General features: G+C 30.6%; 1 protein-coding gene across 1 annotated transcript in view; it reads right to left on the reverse strand.

Annotated features, from left to right (window-relative positions):
- LOC106682306 (protein artichoke) overlaps positions 1-25,711 on the reverse strand; it is a 150,936-nt gene that overhangs the window by 77,818 nt on the left and 47,407 nt on the right. The window contains exon 2 of the mRNA XM_014423084.2: positions 5,493-5,527. Coding sequence (XP_014278570.1) covers positions 5,493-5,497 — 5 coding nt within the window. The 5' untranslated portion in view covers positions 5,498-5,527. The remainder of the gene's footprint in view (positions 1-5,492; positions 5,528-25,711) is intronic.

Here is a 25,711-nt window from a genome sequence, read left to right on the forward strand (position 1 = left end):
TAAATTTCTCACATATTTGAATAATTCCTATTAAAGTTCCTGCCAGAATTAAGAATCATAATTGAGATTCATCACTTCTCAGTGGAAATCTCCTTTCTCTTTATTCCTCATTCGTCAAAATCGATATTTCTTGAGTGCAGGAAAAGGATAGTATAGTAGTATCGATAGTGTACATTGTATATTATAGTATCGATAGTACCGTAATATATAATATCTGGGATAATCAATACAAAAATCTATCATGTTGATTGATTCGTACAGGAAATTATACCTTCAAAGAGATATACGAGTAATAATTAGTAAATATCAACACCTTCTGGCGTCTGAATGATGAGAAAAAAGTTCAAATGAATTCTGGTAGATTTTAACTCCTTTTGTTTCTCATTGTTGTATCACAAGAAGGGTTTGTTGTTCAGGAATTATATTCAGCCCGATGAAGTACTACTTTGGTACAAAGTAATACTATTTTACAGTATAGGATCTTAGCCATTTTCATAGGGGGTATAATTTCCTCAATCTTAGGGCAAAATGAGTGATTTATCTTTTGAGAATAAACTTAATGGGACACGCGAGAGGAGGATTCGTTAACTCATGCGTGAGCGATAGAAGGGGATAGATTATGATTAGAATTAAGAAAAAAATGGTTTGGGGTATGGTCAGTGGGGAGGACACTGATGAGTTACACTTATTGTTTAAGTTATTGCGCCAACGTCTCGGTACGAATTTTAGACATTTTTCAGGGACAATTACAAAAAAGATAACACTGTAATAAAAACAGCATAACAATAAAAAAAACCCAAACAATTAAAAGTGATAAACATAATATGTAAAAATTATATTATATTAACAATTGAATAATGAAGCTAATAAAATCTTCACATTCATATGCTATTTAATATCTATAATTAAATAAAGGAAATTGTATATACATATATTTCTTAACTTCCTTTGGCTCTGTAAATGCGGGTCCAGCTGCAATTAATTCCACGATATTATAATCTCCTTCAGTTTAAATCAATTATACAATCACTTTAATAATATAGTAGTTCTTAAGTATTACTGATTGTATCGATAAGCTAGTAATATTATTTAATGAATCAGAAAAATAATATTTTAATTACATTTAGAACTCTTAAAATGTTATCATTCAAATAAATCAAATGATTTAAGACTTTAGTATGTTCGAACTTTACAGTAATACTTACCATTACGCAATTACAAGATTACATGTACATTTCTTTTTATAGTAGCTGTAACCTTTCATAAAAGCGCTGATATATTAAATTATTTACATATTTTATGAGGCGTTCATTTGACACTCTGATTAACAATTGGTTTATTTTTTTAAATTTTTCAGGAGGGATGTTGAAATAACTTTTTCCATATGAATTGAGATATAAATACTTAAAATTTCAAAATACTTATATTTTTGGAAGCATACAATTATCTGATAATTTAAGGCGTCTACTCAAAAGAGATTAGGAATCTGTAGAAAGATGGAAAAGTCAAATGAATTTTTTGATATAGCTAAAAAATAATTTAAGAAAACATTAATGATAACACAAGGAGTGTCATTTATTGTATAAAATATTTGTCCTTAACGCTGGGTAAATAAATGATGGAATAGTTTTTACATCATAAACAAAATAAAATAAAACATTTAGGTGAATGAATACTAAGAGAAAGAAGTATAATCGGTATTTTACATGGTTAATTTTTTGTGATAAGTTATTTTTGTTTAGGAAATGAGTTTTGGACTAGACACAATTTTTAATAAGAGTTCAATTATAATAACTATACTATTAAATATATACTATATTATTATTCATATATTATATACTATATTATCATATAACTATAATAGTAAGATTAAGGATTGAGAAACCATAGAAAATCTCTTTGGCAGGCGGTATTTATCCATGCCAGTATTGTGTATCAGTTTAGTAAAATATGAGATATATAAATATAGGAGAGTGTCGGTAGCTCATTGGTAAGGCCAGATTTGAATCCGGCTGTGACAGATAATTATTTTATGTGCTATTGTAGCCGTGAGTCAACCCTGTGGTTTCGGGAGCCCTTCGAGGTCCACTCATCCTCATTGAGTGGGTACTCTTAATTGGGTATAAATCTGGCGGTCGAGCTTAATTCTGACCAAATCAACGATTTGTCGTTACTGACAATTATTAACAATAAGATGATTTACATTTTTTTTTTTTATATATGACTAAAGACACATTTTCTATACTATTTAATTATATGATTAAAATAGTATTAATTTATTGACACTATTTTTAGAAGTTTATCTTTGTTAACATCAGCCTAAAATTAACGGAGTTCAAATTACTACTTGCTAACTAACAAAGAATTTCGAGTATGTTTCTTCAATATTTTTTAGAAGAACACTCTAATCATCATATTATATCTGTTCTGTTGAGCACCAATCCCATACAGCCCACATATCTCAGGATAACTGCAATCATAACTAAGATAGTCCTTGGACCCTCACCATGACCTATGACCAGAACAAGGGCAGTCATATGTTCTTCTAATGACATGGCCGTTTAATAACACAGAAGTGAATGGCGACCAGGGGTTTCAGGTATGATTGCACAGGCACCGCCACATGTCAGAAACAAAATATTACACCAATATCATGACGTTCTAACAACAGACTCTTTCACAAACAGCCCTTTCACAATAGACTGCTTCACAAATCTGCTAATAACTCAAGACATTCTACAAAATGTTTAGTGAAGGCAAAAATGGATCGTGTATCTTAATTTTTTTTTGTTTACCTTTATTTATATCAAACTGCGAAAATTTGGACAAACGACTTGGTTGGAATCCTCATAGAAGAATGGAAAGACAATGTCAACCATCAGCTATTTCTTCACCTCCTTGTCGTCTGTTTTTAGAAAAATTAAAAAGTAATTTTATTAATATAAATAATTTAATTTCTATTCATTTCAGTCTCAACATATTTTATTTTTCTTACAAGTCCGACGTTTCGGCCAATCTACTACAACAAAACAGCTACTACAAACAATTCATTTATCACAGTCACTATTTGTTAAAACTTTATCACAACAATGCTTGTAACCTTCCTCCACTCAGTTCAAGCATTAAAATTATTTATTATAACAACATGTTTGTTAATTTTCCTCTTTATTTTAATTTTGGTTTTAATGTGAATATTGACTAATTAGGTAATTAGACATAATGTGGGATATACTCATTAACAAAATAATATGTTTTACCTAATGTTTTAATGTTTCATGGAAATTGTTGTTTTGACCTGGGCAGAATAGCCTGCATGAAGTTGAGTTCTTGAATCATTTAGTTCCAAAATTGTATTAAGGTAAGATAAATTTTTTTTTTTTAATTATTTATTTATTGTAATTTACAACTGTACAAAAGAATACAATAAGTAAATATGTAGTATGTTTCATATACACTTGAAAATCTTTGGAAGGAACCACCCATTGGTGGTACTTCAAACATTAATTTAAACTAGAAGGTCTCGTGGCCATCTTCTTTTCAGACGCCTCGGAGGATTATCAGGGATTGTTAAGGATGAAAGATTAAGAATTAATGGGTTAGGATGGTTAAGGAGTTTGGAATAAAAAGACGCATATCTGGTTTGGGTCAAATCTGCAACGAATGGGATGTTAAGGTCTTTATGAATGAGTTTATTTGTGACGTAATAAGGAGCATCAAGGATTTTACGTAGGATTTTGGATTGTAACGATTGGATGCGGGAAGAATTTGATGGTTTGGTAGAGCCCCAGAGGTCAATTCCATATGTCCAAATTGGTCTGATTATTGTAGTGTATACTAATTTTTTGTAGTGAATGGGAAGTTTAGAGCGTTTGTCAAGTAAGTGTTGTAGCAATCGGAATCTACGAGCAGTTTCTTGTCGTTTCAGTCTTATGTGTGGATTCCAAGTAAGTCTCTAAGATAAATTATAAATAATAATGTTAAGTATTTTGAAATGTTTGAGCATCATACATGTAATAAAAGCTGTTTTGTAGTAGATTGTCCCTGAGGATGGCTGGTTTGGCCGAAAAAATAATGTGTTGAGACTAAAATGGATAGAAATTAAATTATTTATTTTAACCAGTCTCAAGGAAGTGTTTAAGATTATAAATTATTTTTCATTTCAGAAGAATAGAATCTGTCAAATTGTCGTCCATACATACTATTACAACACATACTAGAAAAATATCCGAAGCTTCTAATTAATTATAAAAGACTCATCCATGGGACAATAATACATTATATTTATAAAAAAAATGTTTGTGGTTCCCAGTCGAATGTATATCTTTTGTAAATTATACCCATCTAAAGTGACTTTATCTATTTTTCTGTTGGCAATACTTCCATGGTTCTTTGCTGTTCTAATCTCTAAGAAAAAATGAACCTATCCTGACGTATGGGTAGGTGTTTGAGGATTAGAGTATAACCCCATTTTAGCCGCGATGGAGAAAGGGTCTAGTTTTCTTTTCGAGGGACCGCCTTGGAAATAAAATTTAATCCTTAAAGCCGGATTGGAACCGGCACAGCTGCAGTCGCGAGCCAGTTAAAGTTGATGCTTTCACACGCTTGGTCTCAGACGGCCCAAAAAAGCTGCCTATATCATTGAAGTCCTCATCTGGCGATCCTCTTCCCACTTCACATAGGACTGCTTCGCTTAACAACTCTTTTCTTGACCGTTCCCCCTCTTTTAGGAATTCCTTTATCATTATTATTTCTGTCCGTAATGCCTTTTTCCTAATTTCCTCCAAACATCAGCTATTTCTTTACCTCTACTAATCTCCATGTTTCAATCATATGTAAAATTTATGACTAGACACTCTGATATTTTGAACTAGTTCTTAGAAAACTTACCGTTCCAGAAGAAAGATATTTTTTTCATTTCATAAGGTCTGTTTGAAAAGAAAATTACCTCATGACCTTCCTAAGTATAAATTTAATTGGATTGTAACTAATTAATAATTTCTTCAAGTCTGAGTTATATCATTCTCGGAACGCCTATGCTTCTAAAACATCTCGCTAGTTTTGTCCCAAATTTGGAGGAATGTAGAGGTTTAGAGCGATATGTGTCAAGTATTAAATTCTAATTATTTAATATGTCTTTATTTTCGAGCTAGTAATAAGTGAAATTGGTATTACTGCTGCTTCCGATGGGAGGGGCAAAACAAATGAATTTTTTAAGATTGAAAAATAATAATAGTGAAAAAGAAAGCAAAACGGGTCGTGGTCACGCTACCTTACCCCACTCCCTATCCAAGGTTTACTAACTTATATAGTGAAATAAAGTGAAGCGGTATTGACTTAAAAACTGTACTGACATTAAGGGTGGGTGTAATTAACTATTGTAAAAATGCTGTACACCTCATCACACCAACTACCATTATGATGAAAATCGATTCGATATGCATCGTCGTACGTGTTGATTCATGTTTTTAAATAGTAAATTGATTAAGACTTACCTCATAATAATTTGGCAGGTGTCCACTCAATTTATCTGTAACAAAAATATTTATATTAGAATGGAATACAAAATATTAAAAGTATTCAGTATCCACTTTATATAACATTTTAAATTTGTATTAAATAAAATTATATATTTCTTGTACTAGAATCCGATTCCTATTGACGCACTAGACTTGATATATATAGGTTTATTTAAATGATTTTTGAATTTTTGATACAAATATATTTTAAATCAACTATATTTCTTTCCCATAAGATGAGGTAAATGAGACGGAAAACAAAATTATTAATTCTGAAGATAAATCATTGTGAATGTACCGTGATGTGAAAATATTTATAAGCTACGATGAAGTGATAAAAATACCTAAGATTAATCATATTCTATCAAATAATGTGATATATCATGAATAATCAACTTGTATGGAAAAAAAATTGATTTTATTATTTTCCTGATATAGAAGTTTTCATATTTGTCAAAATACATTCTATACTACTTAATTATGCCAGAATGTTATATGATTAAAAAAATATTAATTTATTGACACTATCTTTAGAAGTTAATCTTTGTTTTCATGTTGATGTTTTTACATCATAAAAAAAAACATTTAGGTGAATGTATACTGAGAGAAAGTGTAATCTATATTTTATATGGTTGATTTTGGAATAAGTTATTTATATTTGGAAATGTGTTTTGGACAAAAGATAATTTTTCAACAGTTTAACTATAATAACTAAATAAACAGTTTAGGGATTGATAAACCATAGAAAATCTTCCTGACGCTATTTAACCATGCCAATATCAGTTTAGTAAAATATATAACATATTTTCTATTTTATTCTATACTATTTATTTATGCCAGAATATTTTGAGATTAAAAAAATATTATTGTATTGACACTACCTTTAGAAGTTTATCTTAGTTAACATCAGCCAATAATTAACAGAGTTTAAATTACTTCTTAACTAACAAAGAATTTCAAGTATTTTTCTTAAATATTTAGTACATGAAGACTCTAATCTTCATATTATATCTGTTCCGTTGAGCAACAATGCCGTACGGACTTTATTATTTGCTTAAAATAGAAGTTTTCATATGTGTCAAAATGTTTTCCCCTTAATGTTTCTAATTAATTGGCAAAATAATATAGGTGCTTCGAAAAAATATCTCACAGAAAATATTTATCTTAAAGATTTCTATTAGGGCTCAAATTTTAGTGAATTCATTCTATTTTAAGAAGAGGTTAAATAATTGTTTTCGTGCACTAGGTAGTTTTCATGATACTGAGAACTGAATGAAAAATGAGCGAAAATATTAGTTTTATTTACCTATATATGAGATATATAGTAAGGAAAGCTATTGCAATTGTAAAAAATTTGTGGGAAAATTTTCATTTTAAAAAAACTGCCAAATTAGGTCTATGCACACTCGGGAAATGGTAAAATTTTCATCATCTATTTTTTCAGACTGTTATGTATCAGAATCCATTGAATCAAATTATTTTACAACTTGATTGTAGGAAGATATTCCGGTTGGTGGTAAATAAAGGTACCAAATTGTAAAAAAAAATATTCATTATTAACCAACGTTTCACCTCACTTTTCGGGGTTTCGTCTGGGCTAAATGAAAACAAGATATAAACATTATAAGAACTGACAGAACATTAAAATAAATATATAGAGAAAATAAGATAATATGTACAAAAAAATGTTGGTACATGTTGGTCTGTTCAACTTATTCATTTGGACAGCCCTGATGAAGCCCTGCAAAGTGGGGCGAAACGTTGGAAAATAAATAGTTGTAAACTATTTTTGCTTCACTTTTGACCGCAACCCTGACCATCTTCTTATATGTACAAAAAAATGTTTTGTTTTTTAAATTTTATAAAAGACATAATAATAATAATTTAATATATATACCAATAGACCTATATGTATACTTCCTTAAATTATTATTATTATTTCTTTTATATATTTTTAAAAAAATTTTTTTTAAATATTTTCTTATTTTCTCTATATATTTATTTTAATGTTCTGTCAATTATTACAATATATATATAGTATAAGTATCTTGTTTTCAGTTATCCCTGATGAAGTCCTGCAAAGTGTGGCAAAACGTTGGTTAATCATAAACAGTTGTTTCTACTATTTTGGTACCTTTATTGACCGATACTAGAACTATCTTCCTACAATCTACTACATACGCTTAACTATTTTCTTCCAATATTTTACAGAATAAAGAAATAATATAACTAAGCAACATTTATGAAAAATCGGATAGTTCCCATAGTCATTGTCCCATGTTCATTTTAACATTAAGACATTTTGTTAAACATATAATTATTTTTATTGTTCAGTTTTTTATGACAGAGGCAAAGCGCAAAGAAAGAAAATCACGGTTGTGAAATATGAATATCTTGAACTAAAGAATTTCTTAGCAAATGTGCGTGAAAATACATTCATACAGTGGTTCCACAGAACCCGCAGTAACATACTGCAATTACCGACATAATTGAAAATAATAACCAACAATAAGTACTTAGGCTTGGGAAATAAGATTCACTCGTGATATCGTCCCTAATTGCTAAGGAAATCTGGTTCCTATTCTCAAGATTCCAATGTTATTCAATCCTTACCGGTAGTAACTTTCCTTAAAAATTATGTTGAAAAACAACTTTCTTAAAAGTAATAAAAAAGTTATATTATAAAAATAAATTAGAAACCAATTAAACCAGCTTGGCATTAAATTTCATGATGCAGTAGATGCAGAGTTTGTGGTCATGTCTCCAAAAAAAATAAAACCAGATTTTTAATTTGCAAACGATGGTTTCGTAACATGCTATCAAGTAAACGTTTTTTTCTAAACTGGAGTGTTGTGATTTTTCTTTGATATAAAATAACAAGTGATTGTATAAAATCTCTCCTTTTGATGTTTCAGAACTCAGAATGCTATCCAAATCTTCAAAAAAATATTTATTGATAAATATTACAATCTGCTATTGTTGGGCAATAGGTATCAGTGGTAACTGATCACATTCATACTAAAAAAAGTAATAATGAAATAATAAAAAAAAATAAATAAATAAGTATTGAAAAAAAAATACATAAAATCTCTCTAAATATATAAAAACAGAAGATAAAAATCAAACATGAAAAGAAAAAAAAATTATAATAATAATAAAATAAAAATAATCACTAAGTCACATCTGTACGTTTATATACAATATTTAAACTATCGACCTGAGGATTCCTGAGCCCACTCTATTCCCCCTTCCCCCGTGTGAGGGGTAGAGCAGAGCTCTTGGAGATCCCAGCGCATCCCTCTCACCGCGTCACTGGTTCTTTCAAAACTAGTCGCTAAAAATATGATATCTCGTAAATACGAAAAAATACAGAAACCATCTAAAAAAAAAAGTCGAAATTGTATTAAAACTTGTGACTCGTGTAAGATCAATCAAATGATTATCATTTAAAATTTTATTATATTTTTCCAGAATAGAGATTCCTTCATTTTTCACAAAAACATGATGCTTTTACATTTTTTTTTTTTTTTATTTTTACAGCCAATATGTGGGGTACATAGTCAGGGAAAGTATTATGATTGTGAAAAATTTCGAATTCAGAGTTGATGGAAATAAACGTTGTGAAGTCCTATTAACCAAGTCTAATAAAATAGTGGAAACGACAAGTCTTACGGAACTGAAGGTTCATATTTTGGGCTTTTAAATGTATGGGAACTAGAGTGCAACCAATGGGTGCTTTCTCTATACGCCTGTAACACTCCATTTTAACTAAGATCAAATTTACTGATATCATCAATCTGATATGATCAAATTTACTGATATTACTGATCAAATCATATTAAGTATCAGTTAGGTATTGTCTTCATTGAAATAAATTAACACGGCTTAAATGCCAATTTTCTTTTTTAAAAAAGGCTTCAATTAAACTAACCTTAATTTTATATGTTTAAAATGATTAACCATTTCATATTTTTGCTAGTAGTGAAAAATTGATAAGTATAAACTATGAAAGTGTTTGATATATAACTTGAAGAGATAAGAGGATACAAGTAATTATTCGTATTAAATACCGTTGGAAAGCTAAAAATATTAGAAGAAAATAATATTTAACTTCTAAAATCATAGGAAAAAACAAATTTTTTTTAGCTACAAAAACATGGGAGGATATACAAGGCAAATGAGAGAGGAATTAAAGAGACTTAAAATTTTAGATACCGACTGTCTAGAAGGGGATACGTATAAAAAGACATTGAAAAATCTCACCAATATTGGAAGAGGAGAAAAAATGGGTACGAAGTGGTCAGAAGAAAGAAAAGAAAGGCAGTTGAGGGTCATAAAACTGCGATGGGAAGAAAGAAAATCAAGACTCCGTAAGATGCCTAATCATTGATATTCATGTGGCCCTTAGTGGCCAATACATGATAAAAAAAAAAGTCGCAGAAGGTATGTATATAACGAAAAACGCATAAATAAATGTTCTAACGGGCTACTTTTAAAATTCTTAGTTTTTTAATTTCACTTAATCAATATTTTAGCTTTTTAATTGACAGGATTTCAATATTGATTCTATTACCATTTATAATTGAATAAAAGGTTATGAGCATAATTTAAACTATAGTAAACTGTAATATTTTATACCTCTGCCATACTTTCGCAAAAGAAAATTATACAATGAGAAACATTATTAAAAGTGAATTTCGGAACATTTTTGAAAATGGAGTCGATCTGACAACTTAAAGGCTCATTTGGAAAATTACTATGGGAAAATACTGAATAAAATAATGTCAGTGAATAATATGGAAATATCTGCTATGAAACAAGCGAGGATTAATTTCAACTGAAATTAGGGCTTAATTCAATTACACAGACTTGCACAATAGTAACTTGTACTTTAGTATTTTTTAATTCCTGTAATATCACTAATAGTCATCCCTATCATGAAAAAAATAAGTATTAGTATTATTATTACACTAGTTTCTACACTTGTACTCAGATGTTTTGAAAATAAACTATAAGGTAAATTAGCTTACTAAAAATTTGTTAATTACTTTAACAATCTGAGTATTGAAAAGAAAATTAAGAGTAAAACAACATCGTAATACTAAAAAGAGCTTATATATTTTCGTTAAAGTGTATAATACCTTACTAAAATTCAAGTTTCACTTAAAGCTATAGACCAAATGATAATGTTGATTTTTAATTTTTTTTTCGTTAAATGTGCTAGAATATGTACTTAAGTCAATTAATAATATTGAATAAAATAGGGTAAATTTGATTAGTGTTTTTATTTTATTGTTATATTAGTCCAAAATTTTATTATCTACTTATTACTTCGGGTAGATAGTTTGGTTATGTTCATTTTATTTATCTTTCGGTGTATATACATAAAGAGATTTTATTATTATTTATTTTTATCATTTTTTTTATTGATATTATTTTATAATTTTGGTATGACTTTGATCATTTATCACTATTACTGCCCGCGCTTTTGGCAGTTTTTAATACTTATCAATAAACAAATATTATTATTATAATTAAAAAAATTAACAAGGAAACCAGCATTAAGTCTTTTATTTTAGATGCCATCCAAATTCCAATTTGAGCAGACATAAAAGACTTCTGAACCGTGCAATAGATAAAGCAAAATCACTCCCGGAGGATGGGCCGAACCACAAAGCCCCTTAATATTCCCTCCTTGTCTTCTTAAGGCCAATCTTCTTCGTGCGTGTATCTTCTGCTAAGCGGAACTAATGCGATCTGTTCGGACGGTAGCTAATGTAGCGTTCAGATCTATTATGTATAGGATGTGATGATATCAGTGTCTTTAATGATAATATCATTTCATCAGTATTAATTAAGATAAAATTCGCTAATTTAATTAATTTAACTCTAAACAAATCATTGAAAGAGGACTAGTATTTCTTTTGGTAAGAGATTACTTTAAGCACTATGGAAATTATATACACATCTTTATAACAGGCCTCTTTAACTAAACATGGGCACCGGAAGTTATGGTATGGAGGGCTCCAAGTTCAAATAGGAACCCTTTATATTATTGAAGAACTTTGGGTTATAAACAACTAACTACTTAAAATCATTAATTTATTTAATATTTGAAAAGTAACAAACATTAAAGAACAAACAAAAAACTAGACATTTGCAAGTACTTTTCTTGATTTTTGGATTAGCAAAATCACTAATTACTTCCTAAAAGCCTATTTATCTAAGTACATCAGTGATAAACTGCTCAATCTGTTTTGAAGCAAATCGTACTTCTTAGTTTATTCTGGAGTGGTCAGGAATCAAAGGAGTAAGGGGGCCTGAAACCACTGATCAGGTTAACTACTAAAGAGACAATTTTTTTCTCAATTCTTACAGAGTCCACAACTTCTAAAAACTAATATCACGATCAGTGTGGACAGCTAACACTAACAGCTAAACTAACTTATAACAGAATTTTTTATTGGTTCAAAAATAGCCAAAAGCGGTTTTTTGCTTTCTTTACGAGTAATGCTGTCAATCAAAGGAGTTAGGAGGCCAGATGGATCGTGGAGCCCTTTGCCGATAAGTGTAAAGATGGAACTACTGTATTGTAAGTTATGAATAAACCGATCGAGCTGAAATGCTAAACACAAAAGTAAACTATAAAGAATTAAACTAGCATATAAAAAGTAGTTTTATAAAAATCTTGGAGACACAACTGGAGGCTATTGCTGCCGAGTGTGCTGAGACCTTGCCAACCTCGAATCTGCAATAACCTGACTTTGGTTAGAATAGATTGACAACCTGTAAGATAACCCCACCTCCTAGTATGTCCAAAGTGAATAAAAGGTTCTCCTACTTATTAGTTGATTTTAACTAAATTTAAAAACAGTTGAATGTAGAGGTATTACAAGAGCTTACAGAATACAATACACGTGGATGATATCATGCTCAGCATACTTCCACGCAAGTCACGTCCAACCTCAGCGTACTAATTTTAGCCTAGCAACGGGATTGCTTGTTCCAACTGAGGAAATCAGCTGTTGCTAAACAGGAATAAATTATCGTTCCTATTTATGCATTCCTTCTTGTGCAACATGTCCCTTCCTTTGCAGGCTCTCTAGATGACTGTCGATTGTTATAACAGCTATCTAGTCCATTTTTAGAACGAATGCCCTCTCATTTTTTGTATACGAACCTCTAAGATAAACCTCGCAGTACAGCGATGCTATTATTTTATTTCTTGTTTAGATCTACTTCATCTAATTCAGATCTTATAATTACAGTATTAATAGCCGTCTAAATTCTTCCATTATCTCCTTTATCTTTGGAACAAATATTCTACCGGGCAATACTTTAATTTCGAAAAAAATAAAGGCATTCAGATTCTTCTACCTTCATTATAAGCGTTAAGTCCAAGTATAATATTGTTGGCATACGAAGGTTGCTTATACTTCCCATTGTTAGAACAAATATCATTAAGTTATAAAATTTAATGACAGAATACATAAACCATAAAATAGCTCGATTGTGATTAATAGGTAGAGAACCGATAATAGGAGCACTTCGCGAAGTCGTAACTAATCCTGCCCTTCAGGATGTGTGCCAGTGTCCTGGGAAATGGGGAGACACAATGAAGTCCGCGGCACACTTCGGAGGACCGTTTAGCCGGGCGCTGGGTATTGTCAAATAGAAAGGGGTCACCCTTGTGTCGTCGAGCAAAATGGAGAGTATTTTACCTCGGGTCAGTGAAGGAGGCCACGGATGTCGAGATGACCATCTTTTTAATACGTGGCCCAACATAATGCAGAATGTTAGACCACATAAATTACTATACTTTATATTTGCAACCCAGAAATTCTCCAACAGTACATTAATTGTGAAGATAAAATTTGAAGAAACGCTGTATTATTATTATATGTTACAAATATAAAGAAAAAATTTTAAATTACTATCTTACCTTAAAGCCAAAAGTTAAAACTATAATAATTCTTGACTCATATATATTTATCCCCAGGGCGTTTCGGAGGTACAGTGTCACTCTCGTCTATAATATAATTTTAAAAAAATGAATTTCGTACTTACTAGGTGAGTCATACTTTTTAAAATATATAATAAAATGCAAATTTTCAAATATTATAACGAATTTCGGTCAATGACTAAGACAGAAAGTATATCCTAAACGTCCTAGAAGATAAAAGTATATTAAGAACTAGTATATATTTTTTTTTTTTTGACCTTAAGGTATGAAAAGAAATTTTAAAAAAATGTAAAGGTGTTTGAAGTTAAGAAGGTGAAACAAATAAATAGAAAACATTTTGTTTAATGAGGTTTATAATCATGTATAGGTAATACATAATATGGACAGACGAAATTTGCCAGAACAGCTACTTCTCTTATGAGACAGAAAACGTCGTCAGTTAAAAATATTTATCTATATTAAAATTTATGTAACATTTATTTAACGTCTTGCCTCCCTTACTACATTTCGCGTAATAAAAAAAAAAAATAAAGATTCTCAGGTTTTTCGATCGATTATGATGTAGACTACTCCTAGCAATTCTGGAAGGTAACTAATTTCTCTTTATTTCTACCATTTATTGTAGGAAATATAGATATAAATATAAGGCTCATTCCATAGCCTTATATTTATATCTATATTGTCTCACAATGGGCACGGGATATCTCAGTGAGTAAGGCAAGCACTCCTGGATTCCAAGTTCAAATCTATGGCAGATAATTATTTATTCTATTACTGTAGCCATGAGTTAATTCTATGGTCTAGGGATCCCTCCACACCCAGGCTGTATATACTCTTAGTTGTAGTTAATCATGATCTTGAACAAATCATGATCACTAAGTATTGAACCCCTTATCCTCCTCCATGGATTTTATGTAATAATTTTTTTTTTTCGCCGTCATAATGAAAATAATGTTTTATTCCTTTATTAGCTGATCAATTAAGTTTTAATATAGGTGAAAAATAAAACAAAAAATAAGACAAAAATCATTGATATTTGAACATGACGATGTTTTCCGAGATATTTTAATTTTTATCTTTTGGTTTTTATATTCCATAAAGAAAATATCTTTACCTAATTGACAAAAACATTTTCTGCTGTTCTATCAAGAGGAACCCGTCCAGACTAAACCTTGTCTGACAAATTCATCCCAGTTTTCATGGTTTGTCAACTCAAACTGAACCAGAATATCTACACAATAGCGAATTCGATTTGTTTCCAATCATCCAAATCTAGAATGAAAAAACCATTAGACTACGACTTTTCAGAAAGATGGAAAAAGAGACTTTGGTGAACTCAAGTTACATAATTTTCTGAAATCATTCAATACTCAAATAGAAATCCCACAAAACTATTTTTGTTTTCAACAAAAAATTACTTTATATAGAAAAATATTAGACTCGTAATTTTTTTTATAGTGTTTTAAAGTTGTAACATTTTTTGCAATAACAATATTTATGAACTGTAATAAATAAAAATTTTTTTTCTAACAAGACAATTAAATCTGACTAATCAATATTTCAATTTATTGTAGTACAATAGGAATTGAATAAGTTTTTTTAACCGTGATAAATTTTATCACCCTAAAAGGATAACTATAAAATTCAGCACTCATCAAAATAAAATAAAAAATAAATTAATAACTTATTTTTCCTAAAACCAAACTTGTGAACTAAAAAATGTGAAAGAAATTGGGGGAGAAGAATGTATTTGAAAAAGAAAAAGTGATATAATTATTGTGATCTGGGAGTTAGTTGATGGCGAGATACACAAAGAGTAGTCCCAAAATGAAAACCAGGGAGCGCGGTGGCACCGTTGTAAGGCACGATGATAATAACTCCAAGGACCCAGTTTTGAATCCGCCTGGGCAGAACATTGTTTTCTGTTACACTGTAGCCATGAGTCAACCCTGTTGGTTCTGGAGCCCTCCTGGTCATAAATTGGGTACGCTTAACTGGGTATAAATCTGGCGGTCGAGCGTGATTCTGACCAAATCACCTCTTTGCACAACCGTTGGTCTAGTAACAATACTTCCTTACAAAGTAATGAATCGTTGACACTTCATGGGTTTTACAGTACAGATGTTCATGGGTTGTAGCGGTACAGATTTTAATATTTTTTTTTAATAAATAAGCCATAATTGTTACCAATTTTTTTTTCCCTCTTAGACATTGTTTCATGCATCTGGTCATGCAAATTGGTCATCGATATGAACACACGTTTGCGTGCGAATCTACCATTGGAAATGTAATTGAAATTACATAAATAACGCAACTACATGTAACACATAATTGTAGGTTGCAAAAAAACACGCATACAGGTAGGTCATATATGTCAGGGGGACAAGGCATTATAACTAAGGCAGACAGAAGCCGTGACCAGGAGTTCCACTTAGGGGGGCAATCAGAGTGAGGCGTTGAAGAAAGAGGAGGCCGACCGTGTCGCTTCCTACAGTTGTTATTCAACTTCCAGTACTTCGCTGGTTTTTCGGACTCCGAAGTTTTCATCATAAAACTACTCCAGTTATTTGCACGAATAATGTCAATAATGAAACCGACTAAAACAGTTAATGAAATCCACTTTTTGAACCGCGAGTTCAATAAAGACTTTCAACAAATAGAATCCATACACAGGTTGTTTATAAAGATGTTTTTTTTATGTTTTCCTGCCAAAGAACATTCCTTAGAATATGTGTGTTTTAAAACAGGGATAGCATATTGATGACCGTACAGTACATTGTAGATGCTTGTAAATTACATATTACAATGTTTATGTAAATGGGAGTTTACTACAAGGTTTAGCACTAGAGGTTATAAAAAGCAAGAACTGGTTTAAACGATGGATAAAATAGCTAATTTTAGATAGTTTAGTTTAGTACATTTTTTTTTTAATGTAATTTACATCTGTACAAAATAATACAATAGGTAAATATGTAGTATGTTTCATATACACTTGAAAATCTTGGGAAGGAACCACCCGTTGGTGGTACTTCAAACATTAATTTAAATTAGAAGGTCCCGTGGCCATCTTCTTTTCAGACGCCTCGGAGGATTATTAAGGATGAAAGATTAAGAATTAATGGGTTAGGATGGTTAAGGAGTTTGGAATGAAAAGAGGCATATCTGTTTTGGGTCAAATCTGCAACGAATGGGATGTTAAGGTCTTTGTGAATGATTTTATTTGTGACGTAATAAGGAGCATCAAGGATTTTACGTAGGATTTTGGATTGTAACGATTGGATGCGGGAAGAATTTGATGGTTTGGTGGAGCCCCAGAGCTCAATTCTTTATGTCCAAATTGGTCTGATTATTGTAGTTTAGTACATTTAATAGGGATTTTGAATCTGTGGAATGATAGGACTGCTTAACACAACTGGTAAAGTTAAAAAAAATATTTAAAAAATTACTATAATGGGCGCTGAGTATTCTTTGTTATATATAAAAAAAAATGACTTTAATGCTAGGTTCATAAATGATAAAAACCCAGTTGAATTGATTCAGTATTTAAGACTTGAGATAAACTTCTTAAATTAAATTGTAAACCTTAATTAAAGGGCGTAATGTAAATTTAAAAAAATAATTTGCTTCTTCTTGTCTTTAACCCTTTAACTCTAATCAACTCTAGTATTCCTCAATTTAAGCTCTCGGGTTTTGTCGAGTAATTGAAGATGAATGCCGGTGAAGACTGAACATTCTTCTCAAGACAATAAGAAACTATACTGTTTTGAAATTATCGATAATTTTCTGTTGAAAGCATTACTTGCCAGTGAGAAGTTAAGAGCTGTGATTCAGCTCTCTTCTAAGGACAACGGTAAAAGCCTCTTGAATGATATATTGCAACAAGTTTTTGATGACATTGCTGAAGTGGAAAAACTAATAAATGGTTTGGAGATTGCTACTTTTTCTAGGAGGAGTAATTATTGTTCTCTGAACTGAGGTAATATCTTTAATTCTTTATTATAGAGTTCAATAAATGGTTCTTAGAGGCCACACATAACTACATGGTTCTACAATCACTGCGGCCATAGAAACATACATTACGGAGGGATAAAATTAGTTTTCTATTAAGCATATGCTATGCGTTATACTAAAGAGGGTGAAAACATACTTCATTTATCAAGGAGGTGTTCCGTTTTAAAGTTATATAGACAAAATATTTGGATGAATACATATTGACAAAAAAATAGTTATCAATATTTTAAATGGTGAATGTTGGAATAAGATATTTTGTAAATGGAATATGTTTTGATCATTCAAAGTAGAGGGAATATGGGGGAGCTGGTGCACTTATATGAGCAGCCAATCAGAAGCCAGCATTTGGTCACGTGACCTATGACAGGAGATTTTAATTCAAATTTTTAGCTCGACCTGCCCTTAATTACTCACGTGATCATTAGGCAGCCTCAGAATTCAGTATTTGGTCACGTGATCCATGGCGGAGGATTTAAATTCAAATTTAGTTCGATATAACCTTAATTAGTCACGTGACCAGTAGGTCTTGCCCTCTTTTAAGTCAGGTGACTATTAGGCCTCTCCGTATTATTGGTCACGTGATCGCCAGGCTATCATTTTGTACTTTGTTTATCCCCACCAATAGGGGATGAATCAGGGACTCACTATTTATACTATAACCACAGGCCGAGTGTGCCAGACCGCCATTTTGTTTTTTAAACTGTTTGAGAGACTTACAGGGTTGGCAGAGGCTGATTATAATTTTTAATATAATCAGCTTATTTATTTCCAAAAAGGTAAAGATGTACACTTATCTTTACAGATCTAATATTTTTGGGAAATATCCTCTGGTGCACTGACCACTACCACCACGAGACGCCTGGATTTATGCACATTAGATAAAGAAAATATCTTCTGAATATTGCTTCTTTGTTTCCCTAATACTTCAATTTTATATCAATAATACAGGCTTTACTAACATTTCCAGGCTGACAGAGCATTCCAGAAGTAGTGGACTGAGGTATGCATGGCCTGGACTGGGCTAACGGTGCAGCGGCCTCCAGTATCTTCCAGCGGCCCTGTCTTCCAGTTTACTAGCTACTCCATTCAGCTTCTGTACCAGCTGGTCACCGTAATGTCTTTCATAGGTCAAGTATTCTTAGTTGGATCTAAGCAATGGGTTTCTATACATTTTTTAAGTTCTCATATCAGATTCAAGTTAATGATAAGTGGTATTTCATCATTAAAATATAATGTAACGATATAGTAGAAAGAATCATTTTTGTGATAATTGCTTATTTATGCAAATCGAATATCGAAGCCTTACTTCATAGTGTTGCTGAGTACATTTCCACTAACTTTATATTCGATACAATTAAAGGTTCTCTCTTCTAGGGAAAATACAACTTTTCAATTAATTAAGAGAGAACATTTAATTGTATTTTTATAAAGCTAGTGGAAATGTACATAGCACCATTGTGAAGTGAGCCATCGATATCATTAATTAAATAATTAATAAATCAAACAAAATTACAAAAAGGAATATTGGGTTTCCATCTATGCTTAAACTGGATCGCTTTAGATAAAGTTGTTTTATTTTAAAATTAATACATTTTTTTTTTTTAAAATGAATAACTATAACATTCCAGGAGATTTGTGATTGTCCAGTTAAAAGAATGTTTTTTTTGTACAAGAATATATTTTTTTTAAATCATTTTAAGTTTGTTTTTTTTTTAATTGCACATATACAACGCAATGAGAATGACCATTAACAATTTTAACATTCTAGGCATTGTCGTTTTTGAGATATAGTGATCAATATTCAATGAGTGATATTTGATTTCGAATGTGTTAAGGTAAAAATAACACGTTGCCATGAAAACCCTGGGAAGTTATACTCAATGATCAAAACTAAGGAAAGATAAAGGGAAAAGTTGAAAATATATTTACAGATGCTTTAAAATTTGGTGAAAAACATGTTTCAATCTTTAGTAGTTAATATTAATTGTATTTATTAAAATTGGAAAAATTAAGTATTATTTTTTGTTGTACGGTAGAAAAGAGTGCTAATTTTACGTTTTTTTTTTGTTTTATCAAAATATACGGTTAATTTATAAATGTTTGAAGGGTATTGTTGAAATATATTTAGATATATATTAGTGATATATCCAATCTCCTTCATATATGGAAAAACGTCAATCTTCAAACGATTAACGTTAACGGATTCCACAGTTCTGTGATTCGGTTCGTAACATAGATGGTTCTAATGAGATAACTGTTCCCAAACTCCCTGGTTCAGATCTGGGTCACTTAGCTCTCAACATTTCGACCGCTCTATAATCATACTTTATTTTGGAAAGCACCTTTCATCGTTTGGGTACTTATGTGAAAAATGTGCTTTTCTAGAAATTAAATTAGTAATATCGTAAGATTTTTATCAGTCAAATGCATTTTAAATCGAGTGTAACAAAAAAAAAATTATTTTAATATACCTATATAAATTTGGTTTCCAACTATCATATAAAGTCATGTCCTATCTACTAAATTTATAGTTTTGTTAAAATAGTGTCAGATTTCTGAACCTTAGGCTTCTCTCCGTTCAAAACATATAACTATCTTTCGAAAAATCGGGAAGGTAATAATTTTTCCATAAAATAAATTGACTTCTAACCCGAACATACCTTATTCCTATTCGTGTAACTACAGATATTTAATTACTTTTTTTTTTATTTTACGGAAGAAAATGTAAACACTATTTATAAAAAGTCCATTTCATACACTATATTTGATGATGTTCTATGATATTTTCTATAAGAAATCAGGAGTGTTCTACAAAAAGTTATACAGTTTCTATAAAAATATATCCATTTCTCAAAAATTTTAAAAAAAAAATGAAAATCTTCAGATAGAAGCTATTCATGTATTTTCAAAATTTAATTAATGAATTGATATTAAATTTTTAGAATTTAATATACTCTTAAATACTATAACGTTGTAGATTATAATTAATCTTTATATCTGCATAAGAATAATCATTACTTGCCCGATATTATTTAATTATTAATACAATTTTTACAATATTTACTCTATCGTCATTGGAGTGGTCTCATGTGATTCAGAAATATAAATAATACAAAAAGTGATACCTTACTCGATTTTTTTTTCTTTTTAGTGAAATATATTAAAATTGCTTTTCCACGATTTCGAATTCCCTCCTGAGAAGATTGCTTCCCTGAAATTTTGATGACCTCCTACTGTAGATATTAACTCCCACGGCCAAGACGTATTTATGACCTTCATTGATGTACTTAATTTTGTCAATTTGAGTCTACTTTTCCTTTTCTATTTTGGATATCAAGGAAGATTTTGTTGGTAACATATAATTCAATCCCTATTATTATATTTTTCTGTCCATACTGTCTCTGTTTCGTTTTTCTTCTAGGAATCTTAATATGTTAATAATAGGTGCTTTAGTGAAGAAAATACTTTTTTTAAATATTTAGTACCTCCGCATCATAATTACTTTTCACTATTATTGATAAATCATCAATGTGTTTTGCGATTAATAATTATTTTTACTTAATATTTTGTTTTCGCTCAGAAAAAAGACAGGTAAGGTTTTCTATCTCATTTCTAGAAGACGATTTCAAGGGTGTAGGCAAGATTTCGCCATGGGGGAGCAGACCTCAGCTCATTACTCACACACACACACACATATATATATCCATTATGAGACGTAGGGTAATTAAAATATATGTAATTCTACATCGTACCAAGAAATACCCCCACCATTTTATTTCCACTTCATAAAATTCAATCATTACTTTTAAAATTGTATTACCTATAATTACAATTCCGACGATTCCATAGAAATCTTAAATTATTTTGAAAAGCTTGAAAAAAAATTCTTAATACAAATTTTGGAATAATCAAATCTCAATTCATTTTTGAGCCATAATTGTATATCTTTTCAATGATGTTGAAATCTCCTTCATCATGAGTTCTCTGTTCTAATCGATCGTTAAAGTCTCTCGTTGCAGACCATGTTCGGTAGTACTCCTTGCGATTCGGATATTACAAACTATTTAGGAGACGATTAGTAAATCCTAATGACGCAATGATCTCCTCTACGGTCTACTTATGACCTAAAGACTTTTTAAAAGGTAATAAATAATGTTGAGTCTCTGTCACTTATTAAAAATGACTCAAAAAGTTGGTATCGGAATTTTTTAAATTAACACTACGTACACATAAACCTACTTATTAAAACCTATTTAGACATGCGCCTCACAAATTTACGAAAAATCCAAAAAAACTATGATAAGCAAGCCACATATATTTCAATCAAAACACTACGTCAGATTATACACGGTCTCCACGGCGCATGTATTTATCTGTACCTCGAAGGGATACAACACTATGTCCATTTTTTTCCATATTGACTTTATTACAGAGTTAAAATCAGCTTTTCCTCATATTTCTTAGAGGAATAGAGCACTATGTCCAAAACCAGTTAGAACCGGATATAGCATGTTTTAAAACAACACCAAGTCCACTTTCATTTAGAGGGATAGAACACCTTGGTGTTTTATCCTTCTGAAGCATGTGAATTACTACTGGACATAGTGTTGTATCCCTCCGAGGTACAGATATATTTTATACATTTATTATTTATTTTATTAATTCAATGAATATTAATATTATTATTGGCGTGACAGACCGCGATGCTTATACTAGGAAATACATTGTGAAACGCACATGATGTAGTTTTCATAGGGTGGGTTCATCACTCCCACGCCTATTTTTGTGAATGCCACCCATTGACTAACGGGCCTCACAAATGCCCGGGAAGGCTGTTAGTGAGTATTGTATAATTATATACTTATAATTATAATTTATAAAATCCGGAATAGGGCCGGGGACTCGAACTCGGGGACTGCTACCGTAACCTCTCAATAAATATTAGTTTCTTTTATTTATTTTTTTTCTAGTTATTCTTCAATTACATATTTACTATTGTAAAACTAGATAAATTATTATGATTATTAGTATTTTTTAATAATTTTTTTTTTTTATAATTTGATAATTATTACATATTATAATATTATGGCATTGTAAATCGTTAAAGATGTCATTTTTGCAAGACACTAAACCCTTAAATTAACATTGTTAAAAGGAAATCCGATCGTTATAATAACGATTTATGGCCTACCTAGTCTATAATATGATCTATAGAAAAAAAAAAAAAAAGGCCGTACCTTGGAGGAATTAAAAGTATTTTCCAGAAAAATAATGTTCCTCCATGAATTTTGGAAAAGTCTAAATTTAAAAGGGACCTCAATTTGACAATTTTTACATTTTAAAACAAGTATGGTAAATATCGATTTTTAATAGTTTTATGATGGACGGAATGTTTAGATATACATCTTAGACTGTGGTCAAAATTGTGATTTTTTCCCACAATTATAGCGCCTACACAGCGAAATCCAGAAGAATTGCTATTACACAATTTCAAATTGACGCCTTTTACATGAATGATTCCATCATATATCATGTCCACAGTCATCATATTTTACCTTCTACAAAGATTTTCTCATGGTTATCTATTCTAACCAGAATGGAAGGGCAAAATTATTCCGAGGGACTAGAGTCAGTCCTTCTATCTCGGAATCGCACGAGCGCCACTGCAATCACGCCACAGCTCCCTCAGCTACAACGCCCTGGGTCTTCTCCTAAAATTTAAATTGTGCGACTGAAATTTTTTTTCTTGAGTATGTTATATTAGCCAAAACATAGAAAATTTATTTATCAATTAAAATTTATTCATCCGGTTTATTTATTTGTATAAATAAACCATAATAAGTAATATATATAATTATAATTATTATTTTAAAAATTATTTATGAAAAAGAGAAGCCACCACGTTTTGAAAGTTTAAACATTTTTATTGACAACTTAAAGAAGAGGAATCAAACGAAACCGACCTGAAACGAATGACGAAAAAGAAATAAACAAGTTGTAGCCAGTTTCTCCGGAATTCTGCTTGAGTCAAAGAGTCACGGTCGCACGGCAACTGATTCTATTCCCGCAGTGTCCAATCATTGTCGAAGGATCCTCTCACTGTCCTCGGATTTTTTTTCGAGTTTTTTTCATTTTTACACGTCATATACGAAAGGATTCTCTTGGATATGGTACGTGAAGTAATTTTCAAAAGATCTTAGAAGAAAAAAACGAATCCTGAATTGGAGTTGACTTACAAGGAGAAGGGTTCTAGAGCGCACTTTATAAAGTGGTGCGGGTTCTGTTCCCACTTGATGGAATGACATTGAAAAGTGTTTTTATTAATATATTTCATTATATATCGTACAGCACACAAGACTGGTATGATTAAATACCGTCTGACTGAGAGATTTTATTAGGCTTATGATTCCCTAATCTCACTATTTTATTAATTATATAACCTCAATATTTTTTCCTATATGACTTTAAAACGCAAATCGTAATGTTACAATGAACGAATTTATTTACTTATTTTTCTTTAGAGGAGGATAGGAGTAGATTGCGATATTGAGCCGACATAAACAACCTTGTATCGTGCTAATACATAATCGTAAATAATCTGAAAATGATATCCTACCACAGCCATAACGCAAAGGTGAACAGTAACATTGTGAATCCATTGCAACATGTGATTTTGTAATGTCGGAATCAAGCGAGTCCTTCGTTGCTCGAATAATGAAGACTTGATTGATAAAAAATTGTTAGTGACCTTTTATTGTGAGTTTCGTTGGGTTTTCATCAATGAAATAGAAAATTAATTACAAATCAGTAGTTTATTTTTTATGAAGCACATAAATTGAAAAATATATAAACCAATCGGTCAAAAAATATGTTTTCGATACTTTGTTCAATATAAAGTAAGTCAAGCCAAATGCGTTTTGGAATTAAGAACATAACCCTTCAGTTCAATACCCAATCAACCTTTAAAGCGGTAGAAAAGGAAACGATCACACGATTTTCGAAATCAATCATGATTTGATAGTTTGAGTATATTCAAAACAAATGTATGAGGATAGTAAGCAACTACGCTCCGTAAACAAGAATTTCAAGCACGCTGACTTAAAGCTCCTGACGATTAATTAAGATAAGATAATTAAAGAGTACATATACTTACTAACACAAAACTTTTTCATCTTATTCCCATTTTTAACAACCCGTTAAGACCAAAAATGGGAGACTAAAACGTTAAACTCACAAACGACAAGACTGGCAAGTTGCATTGTACAAGATTTGTTTATTGTATATATTTTATTTCTCCTTAATCAAGTGTATTAATTGTTCATTTCTCCATTATTTTTAATTTATGTTTATTTATTTTTTTAAATTATTTTTTTTTTTCGTTTTATTGTGTATGATTCCTATTGATTGAAATTAAAAAATATATACAGAAATTCAAATCACCTTAATATGTACCATGTATTTATAATATCCTTATAGCAAACAGTATAATAAATAATAATAAAAATGTCTATTAAAAAATACCATGATCCAATCGTTGGTTTATATTTTGGGGTTTAAGGGCGTAAAACAGTTGAATCATTAATACAATATTATAAGTAGAGAACCTGATAAATGATCGGGCTGGACTTTAATAGATAAACGACAAAGAAGGACTTGGGTTCGAATCCCAACTAGGGGGGATAATTATTATTTTTACTTATTAAAACCACCTTTAATTATTATATAGAGACTATAGAGGAGGACTTAGCCAAAAAACTTAGAGAAACGACGTTTTATCTAATTGGCAACAGTAAGTTAGCAACAATGTAATCGACCGACTTAACAGACTTTTTATATATCTTGTGTACAGTTTTTAAAATCCTGTGACTTGAAGGAAGTTACTAGCGACTTTCTAAGAAGTAGATTAATTAACAGTTTAGTTTGTAATTAACAAACTATAATTTCATTTTATAGAAAGCAATTAACTACCGTGTAGTGCAGTTCTCCCTTGGACTCCGTCTAGTGGGGATCGCGGTCTCCCTTTGATGAGAAACAATACAGCTATTGTGCAGTCAGTGTTTATATTTTGAGTGGCTCTCTACAAGTCTACAAGCGATAAGTCAAAGTTTCATTTATTTAAGTTATTTCTTTTCTTTGCGAAGTATATATATTTTATTTACTATCCCTCTTTATTTAGTTTGTTTTTCAAATAGATATCTTTTTTTAATCTTAATTTTTAAAC

This window comes from Halyomorpha halys, unplaced genomic scaffold, assembly GCF_000696795.3.
Source record: "Halyomorpha halys isolate HHAL.00 unplaced genomic scaffold, Hhal_1.1 Scaffold401.1, whole genome shotgun sequence".
NCBI classification, from domain to species: Eukaryota; Metazoa; Arthropoda; class Insecta; order Hemiptera; family Pentatomidae; genus Halyomorpha; species Halyomorpha halys.